Below are 17,913 nucleotides of genomic sequence, written 5' to 3' on the forward strand. Positions count from 1 at the left end.
TCATCGTGCGGAAAGCCTGATCCACTCACTTGAATGTTCAAGTTGGTAAGGGAAGTATCGTGGAGGTTATCTATGCGATCGCAAGAAGCACTACTACATAGTTGTCCTTCGCTTCCACATTTAATGTGAACCTTGATGTCTTGTTTTGTGTAACCATGTGGTCAAGCAAAGGATACCTTTATGGGAGACTGTCCCTTAGGATTTCACATGTTATTGGTATTTGGTTGCTTCTTCCCTCGATAATCCATGGAAAGGGTTTGTCTTCGGCAAGCCAACATTGTTGGTTGATCGTGAGGGAGGTGTGAAGAGTGCCGGCTTTGGCGTAAAAATGTTTGAAAGTCTGAAACGGCTAGATCAAGTCTGTTCCAGCGACATTGTGTATCAATCGATACGTATAGTACTATGCAATATTCGAGGTTTCGTACTAAGCGAAACAAACCGACGTCATGTTCTTATCGGTATCACCTTCCCAAACAGATCTGCGCTTACAAGTTCGGACGACTGACTGGGTCGCGGCAAGAATCTCAAATTCTTACTTGGACATTCCCCAATTGCATATCCATATCGATGCGTGCAAGTCACTTATTAAAAATTGTTTGAGCTCATACATAGGGTTAACTTCGGAACAACACCGACGGATAGCGCCAACATGAACGGCGGCAATGATGCCCACCACGCTAGCTGGCGGTCATCGCAGTCTTTTGACCGCCGGCGCGCCAGTCACGATCACCGTCCAGGCCTCTACACCTTGGGCTCGAACCAGAGCAATGCGAGCATCTTTGAGGATGTCGAGATGGCACACGACGAGGTACGCATTCTTCCCCCGTGTTCGTGGTGCAGTTTGTGTTGTATCTGACATTCGCGGCAACAGCTCTACTCTGGTCCTATGGCAGAGTCGCTCCCAACTAGCGTGTCCGCATTCAACCACCGCCGAGCTCGCGCCGATTCCACCACTAGCTTCTCCTTCTACCAAGAAGACATCGACGAACATTTCGAGACAGGCGAGGTCGCATCGGTCGAAGACCTTGACGAACTACCGTTTGAAGATGACTATGAAGGCGACGTTGGCGCATCAGAGATGGGTTCATCAGACTTGGAGCGCCAAGCTCCAGACGACGATTACATGCTGAACAGACGGTCCTCAACTCAGTCAAGGAGATCTGGACATAGCAGGATTCTGCGCAGAGACAGCGGTTTATCAGCAAGCAGCGGGCATGGAGGAAACCGTACCAGCCAAAAAGTATACATGGTGAACGAAGATCTCTATATCGCCATTGCTGGATTCCGCACGAGCACTCTCGGCCTGGCTGTGTACATCCTCATATGTTTATCAACCTTTGGACTGGGCTGGCTTTTGTTTCGATGGGTACCCAGATGGCACGTCAAGCTGGTCGGACGACCATCTTCATTACGGGACTGTCAGTGGGTGGTTATTGAAAACTCATGGAACGAGATGGCCATCCTTAACGTTGACTCAAAGCCCTATGGACGTGTCCTTTCGACTGTCTTCGGAACCCCGGGTAAACTGGCCAACTATTCGTTGGATGAAGACTATGACCCAATCCTCCAGGACCTCCGCATGCTCAACTACCGCTATGTGCGCTTTTTCTACCACCCGCTCAAGGATAAGTTCATTCTTTGCAATGGCTGGAAGGATCCGCTCTGGACAGACGTCCAAACCATTCGCTCTGGTATCGACAGCGACGAGAAGAGCCATCGAGATGCCGTCTTTGGGGGGAATCTAATCGACATTGAGGAAAAGTCTACTTTCCGCCTCTTGGCCGACGAGGTAAGGTGTTCCTCTTCATGTCGTTGCGGCGCATACGAGCTGACATTATGACTCCAAGGTCTTCCACCCCTTCTATGTGTTCCAGATTGCCAGTTTGATATTATGGTCAGTTGATGAGTACTACTATTACGCCGTCGCTATTTTCGTCATGTCAGTTGGCAGCATTGTAGCTACTCTTATTGAAACCAAATCGACAATGAAGAGGCTACGGGAAATTTCCCGGTTTGTATGCGACGTCAGGGTGCTCAGGAATGGCTTTTGTAAGTTCGAGACTACACCCTTTCCGAGTGGTTTTGCAAGCTGCTAACACCAATAGGGCGCCACGTCTCTTCCAGTGACCTTGTACCTGGTGACATTTACGAGGTCAGCGATCCGAGTCTCGGCCAGTTTCCTGCGGACAGTCTTCTACTTGGCGGCGACTGCATCGTTAACGAGAGCATGCTCACCGGTGAATCTGTGCCAGTCTCCAAGACCCCGGCAACCGATCAGTCGCTCCGGAATTTGGACCTTGGTGCCTCTACCGTGCTTCCAGAAGTGGCGAAACACTTCTTGTTTTGCGGGACAAAGATCATCCGTGCTCGCAGGCCTCAAGATGACCACAATGAAGAGGCTGTTGCCCTCGCTCTTGTTGTCAGAACGGGATTTAACACCACCAAAGGAGCTTTGGTTCGGTCCATGCTTTTCCCTAAGCCGTCGGGCTTCAAGTTTTACCGCGATTCGTTCCGGTATATCTCTGTCATGGCATGCGTTGCAATGGTTGGGTTTGCAGCCTCGTTCATCAACTTTATACGGCTCAACCTGTCATGGCATCTCATCATTGTTCGGGCCTTGGATCTGATCACTATCGTGGTCCCTCCTGCGTTGCCTGCAACACTCACCATTGGTACAAACTTCGCACTCGGCCGTCTTAAGTCAAAGAAGATCTTCTGTATCAGCCCACAACGGGTCAATGTCGGTGGAAAACTAGACATTATGTGTTTTGACAAGACAGGAACTCTGACTGAGGAAGGCCTTGATGTTCTCGGAGTTCGGGTGGTTGATCGAACCAACAATCGGTTTAGCGACATCCTTGACAACCCAGACGATCTTGTGCCTCGTCAAGATCACGGAACCGGAATCAGAGATTCGAGCGATACGCTCAAGGCGGCACTGTACACGATGGCTACGTGCCACTCTCTCCGGTCAATAGATGATGAGCTTGTTGGTGATCCCCTGGATCTCAAGATGTTCGAGTTCACGAGATGGTCATTTGAAGAAGGACACGAGGGAGGAGGCGCGACGGATGGGGAAGAGCAAGGAACGTTGCAGCCATCCATCGCCAGGCCCCCAACCGTAGACAAGGGCTACACTGATGCCGACCGGCAAGATGCTGCGCAAAACGGGCGTGCACCATTCGAGCTGGGTGTTCTTAAGTCTTTCGAGTTTGTGTCTCAGCTTCGAAGAGCAAGTGTTATAGTTAAGACGTTTGGCCAGAAGAGCGGAGACATCTTCGTCAAAGGCGCGCCAGAGTGCATGCGAGACATTTGCAAGCCGGAATCATGTAGGTCGAGTCTTGAATGATCGGCCCTGAAAGTTACTGACGCGTTTTAAATTCTTAGTTCCCGCGGACTATGATGATCAACTCAACTATTATACGCACAAGGGATACAGAGTTATCGGCTGCGCTACCAAGCACATTCCCAAACTCAGCTGGGTAAAAGCACAGAAAATGACGCGGCATAACGTCGAATCAGATCTGGATTTCGTCGGATTTATCATCTTCGAGAACAAGTTGAAGCCTGCAACGGCCCCGGTTTTGAAAGAGCTCGCCGAGTCGAATATCGGATCGGTCATGGTGACTGGAGATAACATTCTTACTGCGATCAGCGTTGCGCGGGAGTGCAGCCTGATTAACAAAACAGCTCACTGCTTCGTTGGTCGCTTTGTCGCTGGTCATTCAAGAGACCCTAACGCCAAGTTACAATGGGAGAGCATCGACAATCCGATTTACCAGCTGGACGACCGCACCTTGCTCCCCTTACCACCACCGCCAGAGGGAGATGTCTCTCTTCCATACGACATTTCTAACCTACGGAACTATTCTTTGGCTGTCAGCGGCGATGTATTCCGTTGGGTGATTGACTATGCGCCTCCAGAAGTTATGCGGAGAATGCTCGTCGCTGGCAAGGTATTTGCTCGCATGTCTCCCGACGAGAAGCATGAGCTTGTTGAAAAATTGCAGAGCATAGATTACTGCTGTGGCTTCTGTGGCGACGGCGCCAACGACTGCGGCGCTTTGAAGGCCGCCGATGTCGGTATCTCACTTTCCGAGGCTGAGGCATCGGTGGCCGCTCCTTTCACATCCAGAGTGTTCGACATCCGCTGCGTCCCAGAGGTGATTCGCGAAGGCCGAGCCGCGCTTGTGACCAGCTTTAGTTGCTTCAAGTACATGAGCTTGTACTCAGCCATCCAGTTCACGTCAGTCAGCTTCCTGTACGCGTCAGCATCGAATCTGGGCGACTTTCAGTTCTTGTTCATTGACTTGGCCCTCATTCTACCGATCGCCGTCTTTATGAGCTGGGCCGGCCCATTCCCAGAGCTCTGTCGTAAGAGACCGACGGCCGACCTGGTCTCTCGCAAGGTGTTGGTGCCACTTCTTGGACAAATGTTTATCTGCATCTTTATCCAAACTATGGCGTTCATCGCTGTACGCGAGCAACCCTGGTTCATCCCACCCAAGGTAGAACACGAGAAGGTCAACATCCGGAATTCTGAAAATACCGCTCTCTTTTTGACGTCCTGCTTTGAGTATATACTCGCAGGTGTGGTTCTCAATGCGGGCAGGCCCTTCAGGCAACCTCCCTGGAACAACTGTACGTTCCCCCCATTCAAGTTTTGACTGTCACTTACCTAATCACATACGCTAACCTTTGTTCACAGGGCCCTTCGTTGCTGCGATTGCTGCCACTCTTGCGTTCACGGGATACATGATCCTCGGCCCGGCTGCCGGGCTGGTGAGTCTGATGGACCTTACTCCCATCAGCTGGGACTTTAAGATGTTCATATTTGCCCTGGGCATCATGTATTTTGTTCTGGCTTGGGTTGGCGAGCACGTCATGTTCCAACGGCTTGCGCGCTTGATTGGAAAGGCCAGTCAGTCGTTGACCAGAGAGCCCAAGAAGAGGAAGGAGTATAAGGTCATCTTGGAGAGGATGATCTGCTAACTGAGGGATGTCGTCACTCTCCCACTTTTGACACTTTGTATATACGAGCGTAGGCCTGGACGGCGCCGAGGCGTTTCAGGCATGGATGGAATGTCTTCGTGCCCCGGTGAGTTTTCAGGCTCCAAGCAAGCGTATCTAGTCAAAGATTCGACTATATCCGCGTTCACCTTGTAATCACGGCCCATATCATACCCTATCCGAAGCGCTCCTGTTTTTGGAGGATCTTCTACGCAATACCGTGTGCTCATCTTTGTTTTATCCCAGCTTTTTGTGACCTCGAGTCTAGACCCATCCCAAGCCATCCCATCCCAACTCTTCATAATCATGTGTTGAGTGCTTGCCTCTAAAGACGACGCATTCCCCGCCCGGGAAGGAACATGATGAGACACGTTAACTTGCTCAACTGTTACCATTCCCGTTCCAAACAACGCGTTTTGCGGCCGCGATTGCTGGGCGGTAGTATCTCGTACTTTCATCGCACCTTCCGTTGAAAGGAAGCCACAAGTGGCCAATCCAGAAGACTGGAAGGCGTTACTCACCGCACTTGTCCATCTATCAAGAACTCAGTCCTTGAGCAGTCCTGCCTCGTTCTTTCTGTTTTCCTCCAGCAACACATTCGAGCATCCACAACAAAATCCTATAGAAACCTCGTTGCCTCCAAAAAAAAAAAAAAAAAAGGAAGGAAAAATACTCGCGGTTATGTCTTTGCCATAGCAGCAACTACCACCCACTCGTTCTTTTAGCTCGTCGCGCGCACACCTAGAGGATATCTCCCACTCACGCCTCACTCTCCCTCTAGGACACGTCCACCGTCCAGCGTCCACACGGACTGTAGCATCCTGTTTAACACCAACGTTCAGCACCAGACGAGATGTTCCCCTTTATCAGTGAGTACATGCTGACATTCTGTTCATCACATATGTGGATTTAGGAGATCCGATCTGACAGGGGTTCCTGTAGGCAAGCTTCTCGACAACCTCAATGACACTTGGTGCGACAGTATCCTGGACAGCGGTGTCCTCCCGCATGCTGTCCTTCGCGTGCTCATCCGCAGGGAGCTGCGCCGTCGCCTCGATGAGATCACTCCTCCCTTTCCGGACAAGGTCATCGCCACAGTGTCTGCCAAGGGCAATCCCAGCCTGAAAGCCAAACTCGAAGAAATGGCTTCGCCCAAGATTGCTCTTCTCCCGGGCGTCCTTGCTCCCATCTCGCGCTGGTCCGAGACTCTGGCGTACAAGATGAACTTCTTCGAGACTGTTCGCCATCAGCCCATCGCTATCGAGACGGACGCCGCAAACAGACAAAACTACGAGATCGCCACAGGAATCATGGCGAACATGCTTGGTCCCAGGATCAAGTATAGCTGCTCATATTACCCCACCGGCAATGAGTCATTGGGAGAGGCCGAGGAGAAGATGCTTGACCTCTACATCGAGAGGCTGGGTTTGGAGGCTGGCATGAGGTTCCTGGATCTCGGGTCAGTTCACTATCACTCATGAAAATCGGACTAAACATTCCACGCATGAGTTGCAAGCACGAAGAAGAAAGAGCCTAACCCAGTCATAGATGCGGTTGGGGAGCTGCCGTCTTGTACTTCGCCGAGAAGATCCCAGGCATGGAGGTCGTAGGCTTCTCCAATTCACGCACTCAGAAGGAGTACATCGACGCTAAGGCAAAGGAGTTGGGCCTGATGAACGTTCGGATCATCACTGGAAATTGTACCGACTATGAATTTGAGCGCGACTATTTCGACCGGGCGTTGTCCGTCGAGGTGAGCAATCAATTGGGGTTTTCTCCAAGATACTTTTAAGAAGTAGTGATTGACATGAAGGCCCTAAAGCTGTTCGAGCACATGAAGAATTACGAAGGTCTGATGGCCAAGATGTCGAGAGCCCTTCGTCCCGGTGGCCAGCTTCTCGTCCACCACTTCTGCCACCGTACGACGCCGTACCATTACGAGGATGGATGGATGGCACGCACCTTCTTCACTGGAGGAACCATGCCCTCATCAGATCTCCTTCTGTACTTCCAGAAGGACCTGGTCATCAAGAAGCACTGGTGGATCAATGGATACCACTACTCGAAGTCTCTCGAGGTAAAAATACCGACTCGGTCCCCTCGATGCTTTGAGACAGCGTAACATGTACATTTGGATCCGAGACAGGGGCTAACACATACAACTTTCACACAGCATTGGCTCGCGAACACCATGGCCAGAAAGGAGAGGATGATGCCGCACCTGGCAGAGACATACGGCGAGGAAAAGGCCGTCGTTTGGCACAACCGTTGGCAGATCTTCCACCTGGCCAGCTCGGAAATGTTCAAGACGGACGGAGGCGACACGTGGGGGGTCACCCATGCTTTGTTCGAAAAGCCAGATATGGCAATGCAGGTGTTCGGCTTGCTAGCCCTTTGAAGCCAGAACTTGAGAGTGTGTGAAGGTCAACATGGTCAGAAGTTCCCATGAATGATTGGTGAAGGTTAGCATGGCGTACATAGAGATCACACTTCATATCTTTCCCCTTTATATAGTTATTTCATTCAAGATGCGCCTGACTGTTGTTCTGACGCGAATCGCGGCCTGGCTTCAGACCTGATGAATGATGCCTGATGATGACGCCCTTCTGTTGTACGGGCCGATACCTGTTCTGTTGGTCCAGTTCCCTTCCAGTCGATGATGTTCTGTTCCAGCCACCATGTCGCTTCGTAGAAGTCTTGACGCAGTCCTTATGGCCACTTCCACGTCGTTGAAGATTCGCGTCGATACCATTCCTTCAGTGATCCCAAGGGTGCTTCAAGCCGAGGAGAACGGCCCCGTCCTTCTTTGCCCGGTACATGATCTGGTAAACGCATAGGGCGAGCACGAGTCAGTTACTTGTCCGGGATACGCAGGATTCGTGATGACAAGGAAGTTTACCCAGAACCACATCGATGCACCAAGGCCAATGCTCAGAAATTGGTAGATGGGTTTGCTGTGGTTGGGAGGCACGCGGTACCACCATTTCCCTTGCAACCTCTGGTGCAGCGTGCGCGGCTGGAACTCGGGCCCGTGAGGGTAGTTATCGGGGCGAGGGACTCGCTCGAATTCTCCATCGCCTGCCATTGTGTGGAATATGCAGTAGCCCTTTTTTTCCCGAGGACAATTTGATATTTGTTAGTTATTCAATTGCGCATTCACACAAACATGATCCAGGTGGGTTGGTGGTGGTGGTGGAGCTCTCACCTTGTGGTTCTGACGGGAGGGCGTGGGTTTTGCGACGATGGGGGGAGACCGGAGATGGAGTCGTCCGTCCTTTGGGATCCTGACCACCTGGGGCTACCACTGGAGGATGCGTGGTTGTAAGTAGCGAGGTACCTCTACCTTTTTGAGGTTCTCAATCATTGGCTGCCTGAATTCTGAGGCTACAGATTTTGCTGTCACTTGTGGAAGGGATAAAGGGTACGAAGGTACAAGCGATGAGTTTGGAGACGTCATGGTCTGCATAGAGCGGTACCTCTAGGTTGCCCGCCCATCGGCTTTGTATCGCTCGAGGTTCCCGTCGCTTCCTTGGAGACGCGCTAGGTACGGGCGGGTAGAACTGCCCTGTGGAAGCTTCGTTGAGAGGTACCGCTACGGTTACGGCCTGGATTTGGGGTACTTTCCGCTGTGGGCTCGTGCATTGTATACACGCTAAGCATGGACCCGATACGAGGGCCGGCCTGCCACTACTAGGGTAGGTAGAGCGCGCCTCCAGTCTTGTGAAGGCGACGGGGCATTTTGTTCCCTTCCAGCCGAATATATCACAAAGTCCAAGAATGAAAACTAAAGGCGAACCCCCAAACACCAACCGGCAAATTTGCATGTCGCTTCATGTCTTTGCTTTACACCTGACAGCACAAACTGCCAGGTAACTCACCAATAGCCGGCAGATACAGGGCAACCGACGCTTGCGCAAAGGGACAGAGGACTCCTTCCATCCTCCTGTTTCCCTTCTGCTTTCGCAACTGGAAAACCAAACGCCGACGATATCCATACACGAAGCCAAACAACGTCCCGCAGCTTCCAACACAACACTGGCCTTCGGCCCCTCAACTTTAAGCGATTGTCGCCCAAAAGGATCTATACAAACAAGAAGAGGATTGCTACACGATGAGCATCGACGAGGCAAAGGAGGGCGGCGGAGGCGCTGCCATGTCTCCTCGCGCTTTTGCGCTTGCGCACCAGAGGGACAGGGGCAGCTTCGTGGGCTGCTCTAGGATTGCCGACTATGAAGTCCTGGGTAAACTGGGCGAGGGTACCTTTGGGTATGTGTTCATTGTGTGTCTCCCCCGAGCAATCGTTGCGATTATTGACACTATCCTGCGCAGTGAGGTTCACCGCGCAAGGTCGAGGAAAACGGGCGCCCTGGTCGCACTCAAAAAGATCATCATGCACAACGAGAGAGATGGGGTTCGTCACCGCGCTTGCCCTTCGAATCGGTCTTGGTTTCGACGGTCTCTAACGTTGACTTGTCCATCAGTTCCCCATCACCGCTCTTCGAGAAATCAAGTTGCTCAAGCTTCTCTCGCACAAAAACGTCTTGCGCCTAGAGGAGATGGCGATTGAGCATCCACCCAGAAGTAGGTCAACCTGCCATGAGCTACAATGACGATGGCCCTTACTAAAGCAAACACCGTCATCAGCCGACAAGCGAACAAGACCTATCGTATACATGGTCACACCCTACATGGACCACGATTTATCCGGCTTGCTCGATAACCCGTCAGTTCGCTTCACTGAACCACAAGTCAAATGTTACTTGCTGCAGTTGCTAGAAGGTCTCAAGTATTTGCACGCGAACCACATTCTGCACAGAGATATGAAGGCGGCCAATCTTCTCATCAACAACAAGGGTGTACTACAGATTGCCGACTTTGGTCTAGCAAGGCATTACGAGGGCGACATTCCCCAACCCGGGAAGGGAAGCGGCGAGGGGAAGCGTGACTACACTAGCTTGGTGGTGACCAGATGGTACCGCCCTCCCGAGCTTCTGATGCATCTCAAAAGGTATACCACAGCGATAGATATGTGGGGTGTTGGGTAAGACTAGACCTGTTCCCTAGATGCGCTCTCGCTCATGCTAACAACCATTACAGATGCGTATTCGCAGAGATGCTGGAGGGAAAGCCAGTCCTACAGGGCGAAAGCGATCTTCACCAGTTAGAGCTTGTTTGGGACCTCTGCGGAACACCATCTGAGGAGACGATGCCGGGATGGAGGACGTTACCCGGTGGCCAGGCATTCTCGTCAAAGCCTAGGCCAGGAAATCTGGCACGCAGATTTGAGAAGCACGGACCCGTGGTTATTTCGCTGCTTAAGGAGCTGTTCAAGCTTGACTGGAGGTCACGCATCAACGCGATTGATGCTCTCAACCACCCATATTTCCGGACTGCGCCACTACCAGCTCTACCTGGCGATTTACCAACTTTCGAGGAGAGTCACGAATTCGACAGGCGCAAGTTTCAAGACAGGAAAGCGGCATTGCCGCCTGCGCCTAAGGGAGGCACAGTGGGCCGCGGGGCTGTTGTTAATAGCCAAGGCCCAGATACCGGATTTAGCGGTAGGGATGGTTACGGCGGTGGTGGTCGTAATGGGGCAAACGGCGGCAGATACCCGCCATACCACCGTGGTCCCCCACCAGGCGACGAGCGAGTTCCCTCGTGGCATAGTGCACGGGGATTGCCTCCACGACCTCCGATGCCCGCAGACTACCATGGCAGCGGGCCGATGGACCACACCGATGGGTACCGTGACCGTCCACCACGTAGAGGTCCCGGTGGACCGCCCGGAGGGGGAGGTGGTCCGAGCAACGTAGACACTTACATCCCCAGCTACGACCGCGACGGACCCGCGCCGCGCCGAGAGGACTGGCGCCGCCGTGATGACTGGGATGACAGGCGAGGTGGAGTGGACCGGGATAGAAGACGGCCAGAATATGACGTTAGGAGCCGGGACAGCAGGACGAGGAGCCGAACACGCAGCAGATCCCCGGTCCGTGACCGCGATCGAGGTCGAGACCGCGATGCATATGCGCGAAGATAGAGTTTTTCGCCTGGTGTAGAAAGCTCTGATAATTGCCATGCCGGAAGCCATAGGAGTAACTCGGAGGAAGAAGAGTGCAGTACATCTGATGGGTATGACGGTGATAGGCCCAACGGGGATGAGGGGAACAGTAGTAATAAGCCTGATAGGGGTGAGCGGGACAATACCTCTAAATCTGAGGAAGGGTATTCCGAATCACCTCTATGGGTGTGACAGCGAATGCCCACTTGGGTCTCTAGTGAGAGTTATGGACCTAGCGAAGATGATGGAACGACATTGAGACGACCAGAATAGGTCCTCGAGGACATGTGATAAATAGCGCTCGTACTGCTAGAAGTGGAACTCCAAAAAGCGTTACAATAAAGGAGGGAGAATGCAGGCTGTCCTCGAGGCCACGAAAGTTGGGGTGCAAAGTAGGCCGTTTGAGAAGCCGTAGTGGGGATTAGGATCGCCAAAAAGCAATAGCAATGCATGCATGCCTTGAATAAAGATGGCGTTAGCCTGGTGGGAGTCTGAGGCGATTCACTGTGATGGCCATCACGATGAACGAGCGTCAGAAGGTCGGGGATAGAAGAGCATGTGGATGTTGTTTTGTTGACCTATAACACCCTCTTCCCTGTCTCTAGTCCAGCTTGTTCATTTGATAGGCATTTAGGGGAGTGGAAAGCTCAGTACAGACCGACTGCCCAGACGACAAGTGTGGTTATCAGCGATATGCGTGTATCGAGGTGGGTCCCTGATTGGTACATACAACAGAATCTCGTGTAAAAGCAGACAGACGTATGCAAACATCATCGCAGCATGTCTTATCCTGGATGCAGCTAGCTAGGATGTTTCTGACCTTTGAAAAGGAATAATTCGAGATGTCTAATGTGTTGATTGAAATTCCAATATGTGGAAGGGTAATGTCGAAATTATCAGATGTTGTAGTTCAGATGAAACTGAATGCAGAAAAGTTCGAAACTTTTCATTTCGGATCGCAAACCGCTCGCGACTCGAAATCTTCCACTTACAACTTCACAGAATCTATCATCCTTACTCCTAGCTATGCAAACTCCAAAGCAGTCACTTCAATCTCAACTCTGATCACATCTCATCGATACTAGCGTTCGGAACGTTGATATTCCATTCGCATACAAAAAGAAAGAGGAAATAACAGAGAAAAAAAAAGAGTGCTAAAGCGAAGCAACAACAATCTCAAATCACCAACTTAACCGAACCTACCTTCCCAATCACAACCACCACCGCTACCACCGCTACCAAAACAAGCGAAATGTCAACAGAAATGGATATCGACCCTCCCACCACCACCACCATCACCACCACCACCAAACCCACCAAATCATCAAAATCCCAGACCCTCACCCAAACAACCATCCGCTCCCCCGTCTTCTCCTACGCCCACCTCTCTTTGGTTTCCCCCTTCCTATCCTCCTCCTCCCAAAACACCCCCTCCCTCGACACCCTAACCGCCCGGCACTACCTGACCACCGCCCTCCGCCAATTCCTCGGCGACACCGGCGCCTCGCTGGCCATCGACATGTTGCTAGTCAAGGGCACCGAGTGCTGGGTTCGCGTGCCTCGGGAGGATTTGGCGGCTTTTGCGGCGGCGGTCACTGCTTACCCGGGCCAGAATGTGGGAGGGGAAGAACAGATGTTGATGAGGGTGGTGGGGTGTGGGGATTGGTTGGGGGCGTTGGTGGGGAGGGAGGGGGAAGGGAGAGTTTGGGGGTGAGGCTTGAGAAAGGACATGAGGTGTGAGACTTGGGAGGGATTAATTCAGTTGTCTTGGAGAAGGAGGGCCGTTTTGTCCAGAAGTTGGGAAGAGAGGATTGCAGTGAATGGGAAGAGCTCCTGGGCTGGACGGCTAGGAGAGTCCTGTGGCAGGAAGAGGTCGAGGCTGAGTACCTACTTACCAGACTGTAGCTACGGCAGCTTCAGGAAAGGGAATGTGAGGAAGATGGAGGGAGATGACTATACTCGTCCTGGTTCAACGGCCATCTCTGTGGAGAAAGAATTAGCTTAAATTGGTACAGCCCTCACGGCGAATGATCTGGGTCAGCGATTGTACACGAGGTTCCAAGAGCGTCATACGGACTACTCGCTCCCATCTCTGTGTGCGGTACATAATTGTGATGGTCCCCTATGAGAAGACAGAAGACTCGGCTTTTACGCAAAGGTCGCGGATCCATGCAGACGGGGTTATGAACGAGGCAACATCGAGATTGTCGATTGGCAAACTAGAAGATATCATCACTATGGAATCCAAATAACACCAGAAGGAACATATATCATCAAGACAAGAAGAAAAACCCTAACACCATAACCCCGATACTCCTGCGCGCGACGCCTAATCACATGCAATCGAAAGCCAAGACAGAACCGTTCTCCTTGCAAAACATGCCCGATCTACACAGCATCCCGAGGTATTCACGCCGTTTTATTTTCTGTTGTGCTATACAAATACATCCAACTTTTACATCAGCGACGACATGACGGAGCTTTGCGCATATGCCTAGAGAAAGGGTTAGCTTCAGTACGGTGGCGACAGTCACAGAGGTCAAGAAGACTCACCATGGGCTTAATATTGGGATGCGGCACGGCATCGAACTGCGAGAACTTCAACTTGTAATCGGGACCAATGTTGATGTAGGCGCCCTTGTTCTCCGTCATGTCGCAGTACTTGGGCGCCGAGAAAACGGTGATGCACTTTCCGTCGTGCTCCTCCTCGTAACCGTCCATGCGAACCTCGTGACTGCGGATGATGGCCTCCAAACCGTTCTTGTCGCAGAAACGCTTGGTAACGTCGGGACCGAACTGCATGCCAACACCGCGCTTGCTGGGGCCGCGACCAGGGAACGGCTGGGGATCTGTCCAGAGCATCTCCATCATGAGACCAGCCTGACCGGGCTGCTTCTGCTTGTGACGGTCGAGCTTGCGGATGTCGTCGAGCGTGACGTTGTCGTCCGAGAAGAGACCGCCGTGGAGGACGAGGAACTTCTTGCCAATCAACGTGGCGAGCGGGAGGGCCGAGAAACTTTCCGAAAAGAGCTTGTAGGTTCTGGGAAGAGAAGAAGGTTAGATATGTCAGCTGGTGTGTGCTCGAAAATTCAGGATGTCGCATAACGAATGGGCGCAAAGAGTTCGACTCGCTTACCTCTCGTTGTACTTGTGCTTGCACTCGCCCTCGAAGCCATACACCCTGTTCATGTCGTCTGTCTCGTGGTTTCCGCGGTTGATGAAGAAGCCGTTTGGCCTTAACCACTTGTAGGCATAAAGGAGGAGGGCAATTTCGGTCGACCAGGAACCTCTGTCAACGAAGTCGCCGTTAAACAAGTAGTAATGCTTATCGCTAGGGAAACCGTTCAACCTGAAGAGCTCCATCAGATCAAAATATTGGCCTATTCACAATTTGTCAGTAACCATCAGCTCGGAGGTGGCCATGCAAGGGCAAACCAACCGTGGGTATCACCGCAAACTGTCAACTGCACATCCTCGGGGATGTCCACCTCAACCATGGTGGGCTCGTTATATACAATGTTCCTGACGGCGATGATGATTTGGTAAACGTATTTCTTGTGGATCAGTTTGCCGCGCTTGAAGCGCTCAATCATGTCGTCGATAAACTCCTGTGTCATCTCGTTCTTTTCAAGGCGCACGCCGTCGTAAGAAGCATCCACTGCCATGGACTCGACATCGAGGCCCTCAGCAGCAGACAGCTCATCCCCGACTTCGATAGCGGCGAAGAAGGCGAGCTGGCGCACAATCTTTTCGCACTCGACAAGCTTGAGCTTGGCATCCTTGTTATCGGGGGCAATCTTGACGCAAGTCTTGAAATCCTTGACGGCTTCCTTGGGGTTCAGGATGGCGGCGTAGGCGGTAGCGCGACGGTAGTAGGCCTAGACAGAAGGGAGGGGTTCGGATTAGCTACTGCTTGCATTTGCGACTTGTCTCCAGAGAGATTGATAAGACTGCGGCAATGTCAGCCAGAAAGGGCTTGGACGTACCTTGACGAAGCCCGGGTTGAGCTCAATGGCTTTTGTGGCATCGCGAATAGCATATCCGTATGCTTCTGTTTTGAGATGGGCCTATGCGACGGAGCAAGAAATCGCGGTTAGTTGTCACGCGACCACTTCAAGAAAGCGCGATTGTCCGGGAGGCGACGTAGGCGACGGGGGCAGGAGCACGAACCTGGGCTCTGTTGGACCAGAAAGTAGGTTCCTTATCGTTGAGCTCGATGGCCTTGTCGTAAAACTCGATGGCCTTGGGCCAGTCGTGGGCGGCGAAGGCCTTGTTGCCCTCGTTCTTGAAGGCGATGGCCTGCTCTTGGGGTGTCGTCATTGTCTCTGGTTTATGTGGGCGATGTGTGGGTGTCCTGGGTGTGTATCCGGGTGATACTGTGGCTGCTACCTTGGACTCGGGCGCGCCAACATGCGGAAAAAGAATTTGGATTACCCAAAGAAAGAAAGAGTCCAAAGGAAACAACTGGAACCGGACAAGGATGGCCGTTCTTCGCTTTTTATAAGTCAGGTACACGGGGCCAGTGAGGGCGAAAACGTATGAGAGATGGGGTTAGATAAGAAAATATGCTACAGTGTAAACAAAAGTATCCAGCTTGAAAGAAAGAGAAATATGTAGTCTGATATGCCAGAAGGGTACGGGTTAGGAAGTTGGCCGTGGAAGAAAAGATGTCAAGTTCAGTTTGACAGAAAGTATCTGGTAAATCTTGCGCAAATCGGAGATCGGAGACTGACAGGCGGCATTCAGTGCGGGTTGCGGGCTACAAAAATAAAATTGCCCCGCATATGCGACTAACGATGGGACATTAGGGTGTCTCGGCGCGGCAATCGGCTTGTTTTTTTTTTTTTTTTTTTTTCCTATCCATCCGTAAACGAGCTTTCGTTCTGGTGTATAAAACAAATAGTGAATTTGCTGCCCAAGACGGTCACGAACTGCTGCCATCTCAAGATCATAAAGTTCGTTGCGCCGGTGGGTTCAAAGGCTCCGTCTGGCTCCAGGTCCCGGTCCACGTTGATCTTCGGAAGCCCGCAAATCTTGGTCGTTATCATGGATAACGGCAGTCGCGAACGGTTCCCCTCATGGTACCGGGCGGTAACTTTGGTACGGTGACGGGATACACTTTAGTGGAGCCTCCGAGACCGTGTGGGGGAACCAACCCCACGATGCCGGACCCGCTGTTCCGGGGCACCACGTGGGTAAACAAGGCGGGATCGTCATATGTACCGGAGCTGATATGGGAATTCGGAATGTGCCGTGATGGTGGAGGGTCGGAATCTGATATAGGCCACTCGTCAGAATGGTTGAGGGAATCTCGGCGTCTTGAAGAGTCGATCCCACCGAGCGAAGCCAGCTGCTGGTCAATCATATATCACCAGTTTGAGAGAGTTGAAAAGAATTGAGTCAGTCAAAGTGCTACACCGAAGTATGGCAATAGAGGTTGTATTCATCGGTAGCAAATAGAAACACAAGATCACAAATCTCGAAAGTAGCGCCTCATGGTATTACTCGGTCCTGCTCAAGTCGAGGAAGTGTTCCCATGACCATGTACTCTGCCGTGCTTCCCCTAACATACCATGTCCAAGAAAACCCAGTCAAACCCCGTAGCTTCAATGTTTTAGTCATGCCATTACTCCAATATGATCCTGCATGTGCCTTCTTTGTCGGTTGTCTATGGACTCGAAATTGTGCTCATTGCCGTAAATACCCTTAGCCAAGCTAACATGTTACCTCCCCGTGCGATCATCTATCTCCTCGTCGCTATCGTCCCGAAAGCCCTGTTCCAGACTGTACACATTTTTAGCCTCAGGAAGCTTGAGAGGGGGGAGGATACGGTCACTGACTCTCTACTTAGCCTCCTATTGCTATCGTCGATTGTAGGCTGTTCACGGCGCTCCAGAGCCCTCCTGAGAGCTTCATCCACTTCGTTCAGCTCCTCCCCGTCATCCGAATCAAAGTCAGTACTTGGGCGGTTATCAGCCACATCGATGCGATCTTGAAGTCTGGCCCTCCACGCCGAAGTTATAAACCATGTAGTAATGCGATCGGTGAGGCGTGCACGCAGGGATGATGCTCCATCGGTTATCGTCTCGAGCGGAAGATATTGGCTGTAGCGGTTTCGGTATCGTTGCCAGATGGGAATGACGGCAAAGGTTAAAACGAGGTAGAGAATCAGGGCTATGATCGCAGGGACAATTAATGTCTATATGTGTTCGAAGAGGTTAGTGACTGGGTAACGAACAGCATAGAATCGTGACTGATGTCTTTGTCTTGCTTACCCTGATCGCGGAAAAGTCGGCGCCCATGATGACGACAACCTGGCCCGCTGCCGTGCAAGGACTTCAACGAGTCCAGTTACAGAATGTGATAGTCTCGGCTGAAGAGGACTTGAGGTTGTGATTAAAGGCTATGAGGCTGAACAAGCCAGATGTGGTGGCCGCGGCGAAAGTGCCCCTGTTGCCTACCGAGGTTCCACTTGCGACAAACCGACTGCATAATACAGTAACATTGGTACAAGTGGAAATGCGGTACGTAATCGTGTGCGGAAAGGTGTACCTGCGCTAACTGCGCGCGCAGTACTGTAGCCACCTGGGCTTGACAGCCCGGACGTTGTGGAACAGTGCCCTGTAGCGTTCCTGGACCGGCCCTTCCATGTATCGGGTCTCTGTGGCATGGCCCGACTGAGCGAGGCCCGGGCCCAAAATAGCAACGGAACGACACCCTCAAGGTTGATGAGATGCAGAAACCTAACAAACTGCCCTGATGATCCAGGGGCATCCAACGGCCTCATGTAGGGATCTCAGAGGATGTCTGTCAGCCAACAACATCTGTTCCTATACAGT

The 17,913-nt window shown here is 51.9% G+C and overlaps 7 protein-coding genes across 7 annotated transcripts; 4 read left to right on the top strand and 3 right to left on the bottom strand.

Moving 5' to 3' along the window:
* Positions 1 to 649: 649 nt before the first annotated feature.
* On the top strand, positions 650 to 4,992 carry B0T23DRAFT_425392 (uncharacterized protein; the record flags this gene model as incomplete). Its single annotated transcript, XM_062839912.1, has 6 exons — positions 650 to 808; positions 872 to 1,789; positions 1,848 to 2,049; positions 2,106 to 3,329; positions 3,388 to 4,641; positions 4,709 to 4,992. 6 exons carry the CDS (start codon positions 650 to 652, stop codon positions 4,990 to 4,992), a joined length of 4,041 nt encoding a protein of 1,346 aa, XP_062697627.1.
* A 700-nt stretch (positions 4,993 to 5,692) lies between these two features.
* B0T23DRAFT_32209 (S-adenosyl-L-methionine-dependent methyltransferase) lies at positions 5,693 to 7,633 on the top strand. Its single transcript, XM_062835276.1, has 5 exons — positions 5,693 to 5,879; positions 5,953 to 6,469; positions 6,559 to 6,763; positions 6,833 to 7,087; positions 7,184 to 7,633. The coding sequence occupies exons 1-5, from the start codon at positions 5,864 to 5,866 to the stop codon at positions 7,406 to 7,408; spliced, it is 1,218 nt and encodes a 405-aa protein (XP_062697628.1). The 5' UTR covers positions 5,693 to 5,863; the 3' UTR covers positions 7,409 to 7,633.
* On the bottom strand, positions 7,534 to 8,095 carry B0T23DRAFT_401497 (uncharacterized protein; the record flags this gene model as incomplete). Its single annotated transcript, XM_062838593.1, has 2 exons — positions 7,534 to 7,635; positions 7,868 to 8,095. 2 exons carry the CDS (start codon positions 8,093 to 8,095, stop codon positions 7,534 to 7,536), a joined length of 330 nt encoding a protein of 109 aa, XP_062697629.1.
* Positions 8,096 to 8,978: 883 nt separating this feature from the next.
* On the top strand, positions 8,979 to 11,176 carry B0T23DRAFT_32271 (kinase-like domain-containing protein). The gene is made up of 5 exons (XM_062835315.1): positions 8,979 to 9,276; positions 9,340 to 9,421; positions 9,492 to 9,591; positions 9,655 to 10,051; positions 10,108 to 11,176. Exons 1-5 carry the CDS (start codon positions 9,122 to 9,124, stop codon positions 11,051 to 11,053), a joined length of 1,680 nt encoding a protein of 559 aa, XP_062697630.1. The 5' UTR covers positions 8,979 to 9,121; the 3' UTR covers positions 11,054 to 11,176.
* A 695-nt stretch (positions 11,177 to 11,871) lies between these two features.
* On the top strand, positions 11,872 to 12,782 carry B0T23DRAFT_330663 (uncharacterized protein; the record flags this gene model as incomplete). The annotated part of the gene is made up of 1 exon (XM_062835712.1): positions 11,872 to 12,782. A coding segment is annotated over exon 1 (456 nt), but the record flags the coding sequence as incomplete, so codon positions are not given.
* Positions 12,783 to 13,529: 747 nt separating this feature from the next.
* Positions 13,530 to 15,394, bottom strand: B0T23DRAFT_306700 (serine/threonine-protein phosphatase 5; the record flags this gene model as incomplete). The annotated part of the gene is made up of 6 exons (XM_062834392.1): positions 13,530 to 13,568; positions 13,628 to 14,114; positions 14,211 to 14,454; positions 14,514 to 14,952; positions 15,061 to 15,141; positions 15,245 to 15,394. 6 exons carry the CDS (start codon positions 15,392 to 15,394, stop codon positions 13,530 to 13,532), a joined length of 1,440 nt encoding a protein of 479 aa, XP_062697632.1.
* A 536-nt stretch (positions 15,395 to 15,930) lies between these two features.
* On the bottom strand, positions 15,931 to 17,861 carry B0T23DRAFT_401501 (uncharacterized protein; the record flags this gene model as incomplete). Its single annotated transcript, XM_062838594.1, has 6 exons — positions 15,931 to 16,149; positions 16,179 to 16,427; positions 16,905 to 17,273; positions 17,350 to 17,410; positions 17,651 to 17,717; positions 17,792 to 17,861. The coding sequence occupies 6 exons, from the start codon at positions 17,859 to 17,861 to the stop codon at positions 15,931 to 15,933; spliced, it is 1,035 nt and encodes a 344-aa protein (XP_062697633.1).
* Between the last annotated feature and the right edge of the window lie 52 nt (positions 17,862 to 17,913).

Source organism: Neurospora hispaniola (genome assembly GCF_033458365.1).
Source record: "Neurospora hispaniola strain FGSC 10403 chromosome Unknown B0T23scaffold_1, whole genome shotgun sequence".
In the NCBI taxonomy this organism is placed as follows: Eukaryota; Fungi; Ascomycota; class Sordariomycetes; order Sordariales; family Sordariaceae; genus Neurospora; species Neurospora hispaniola.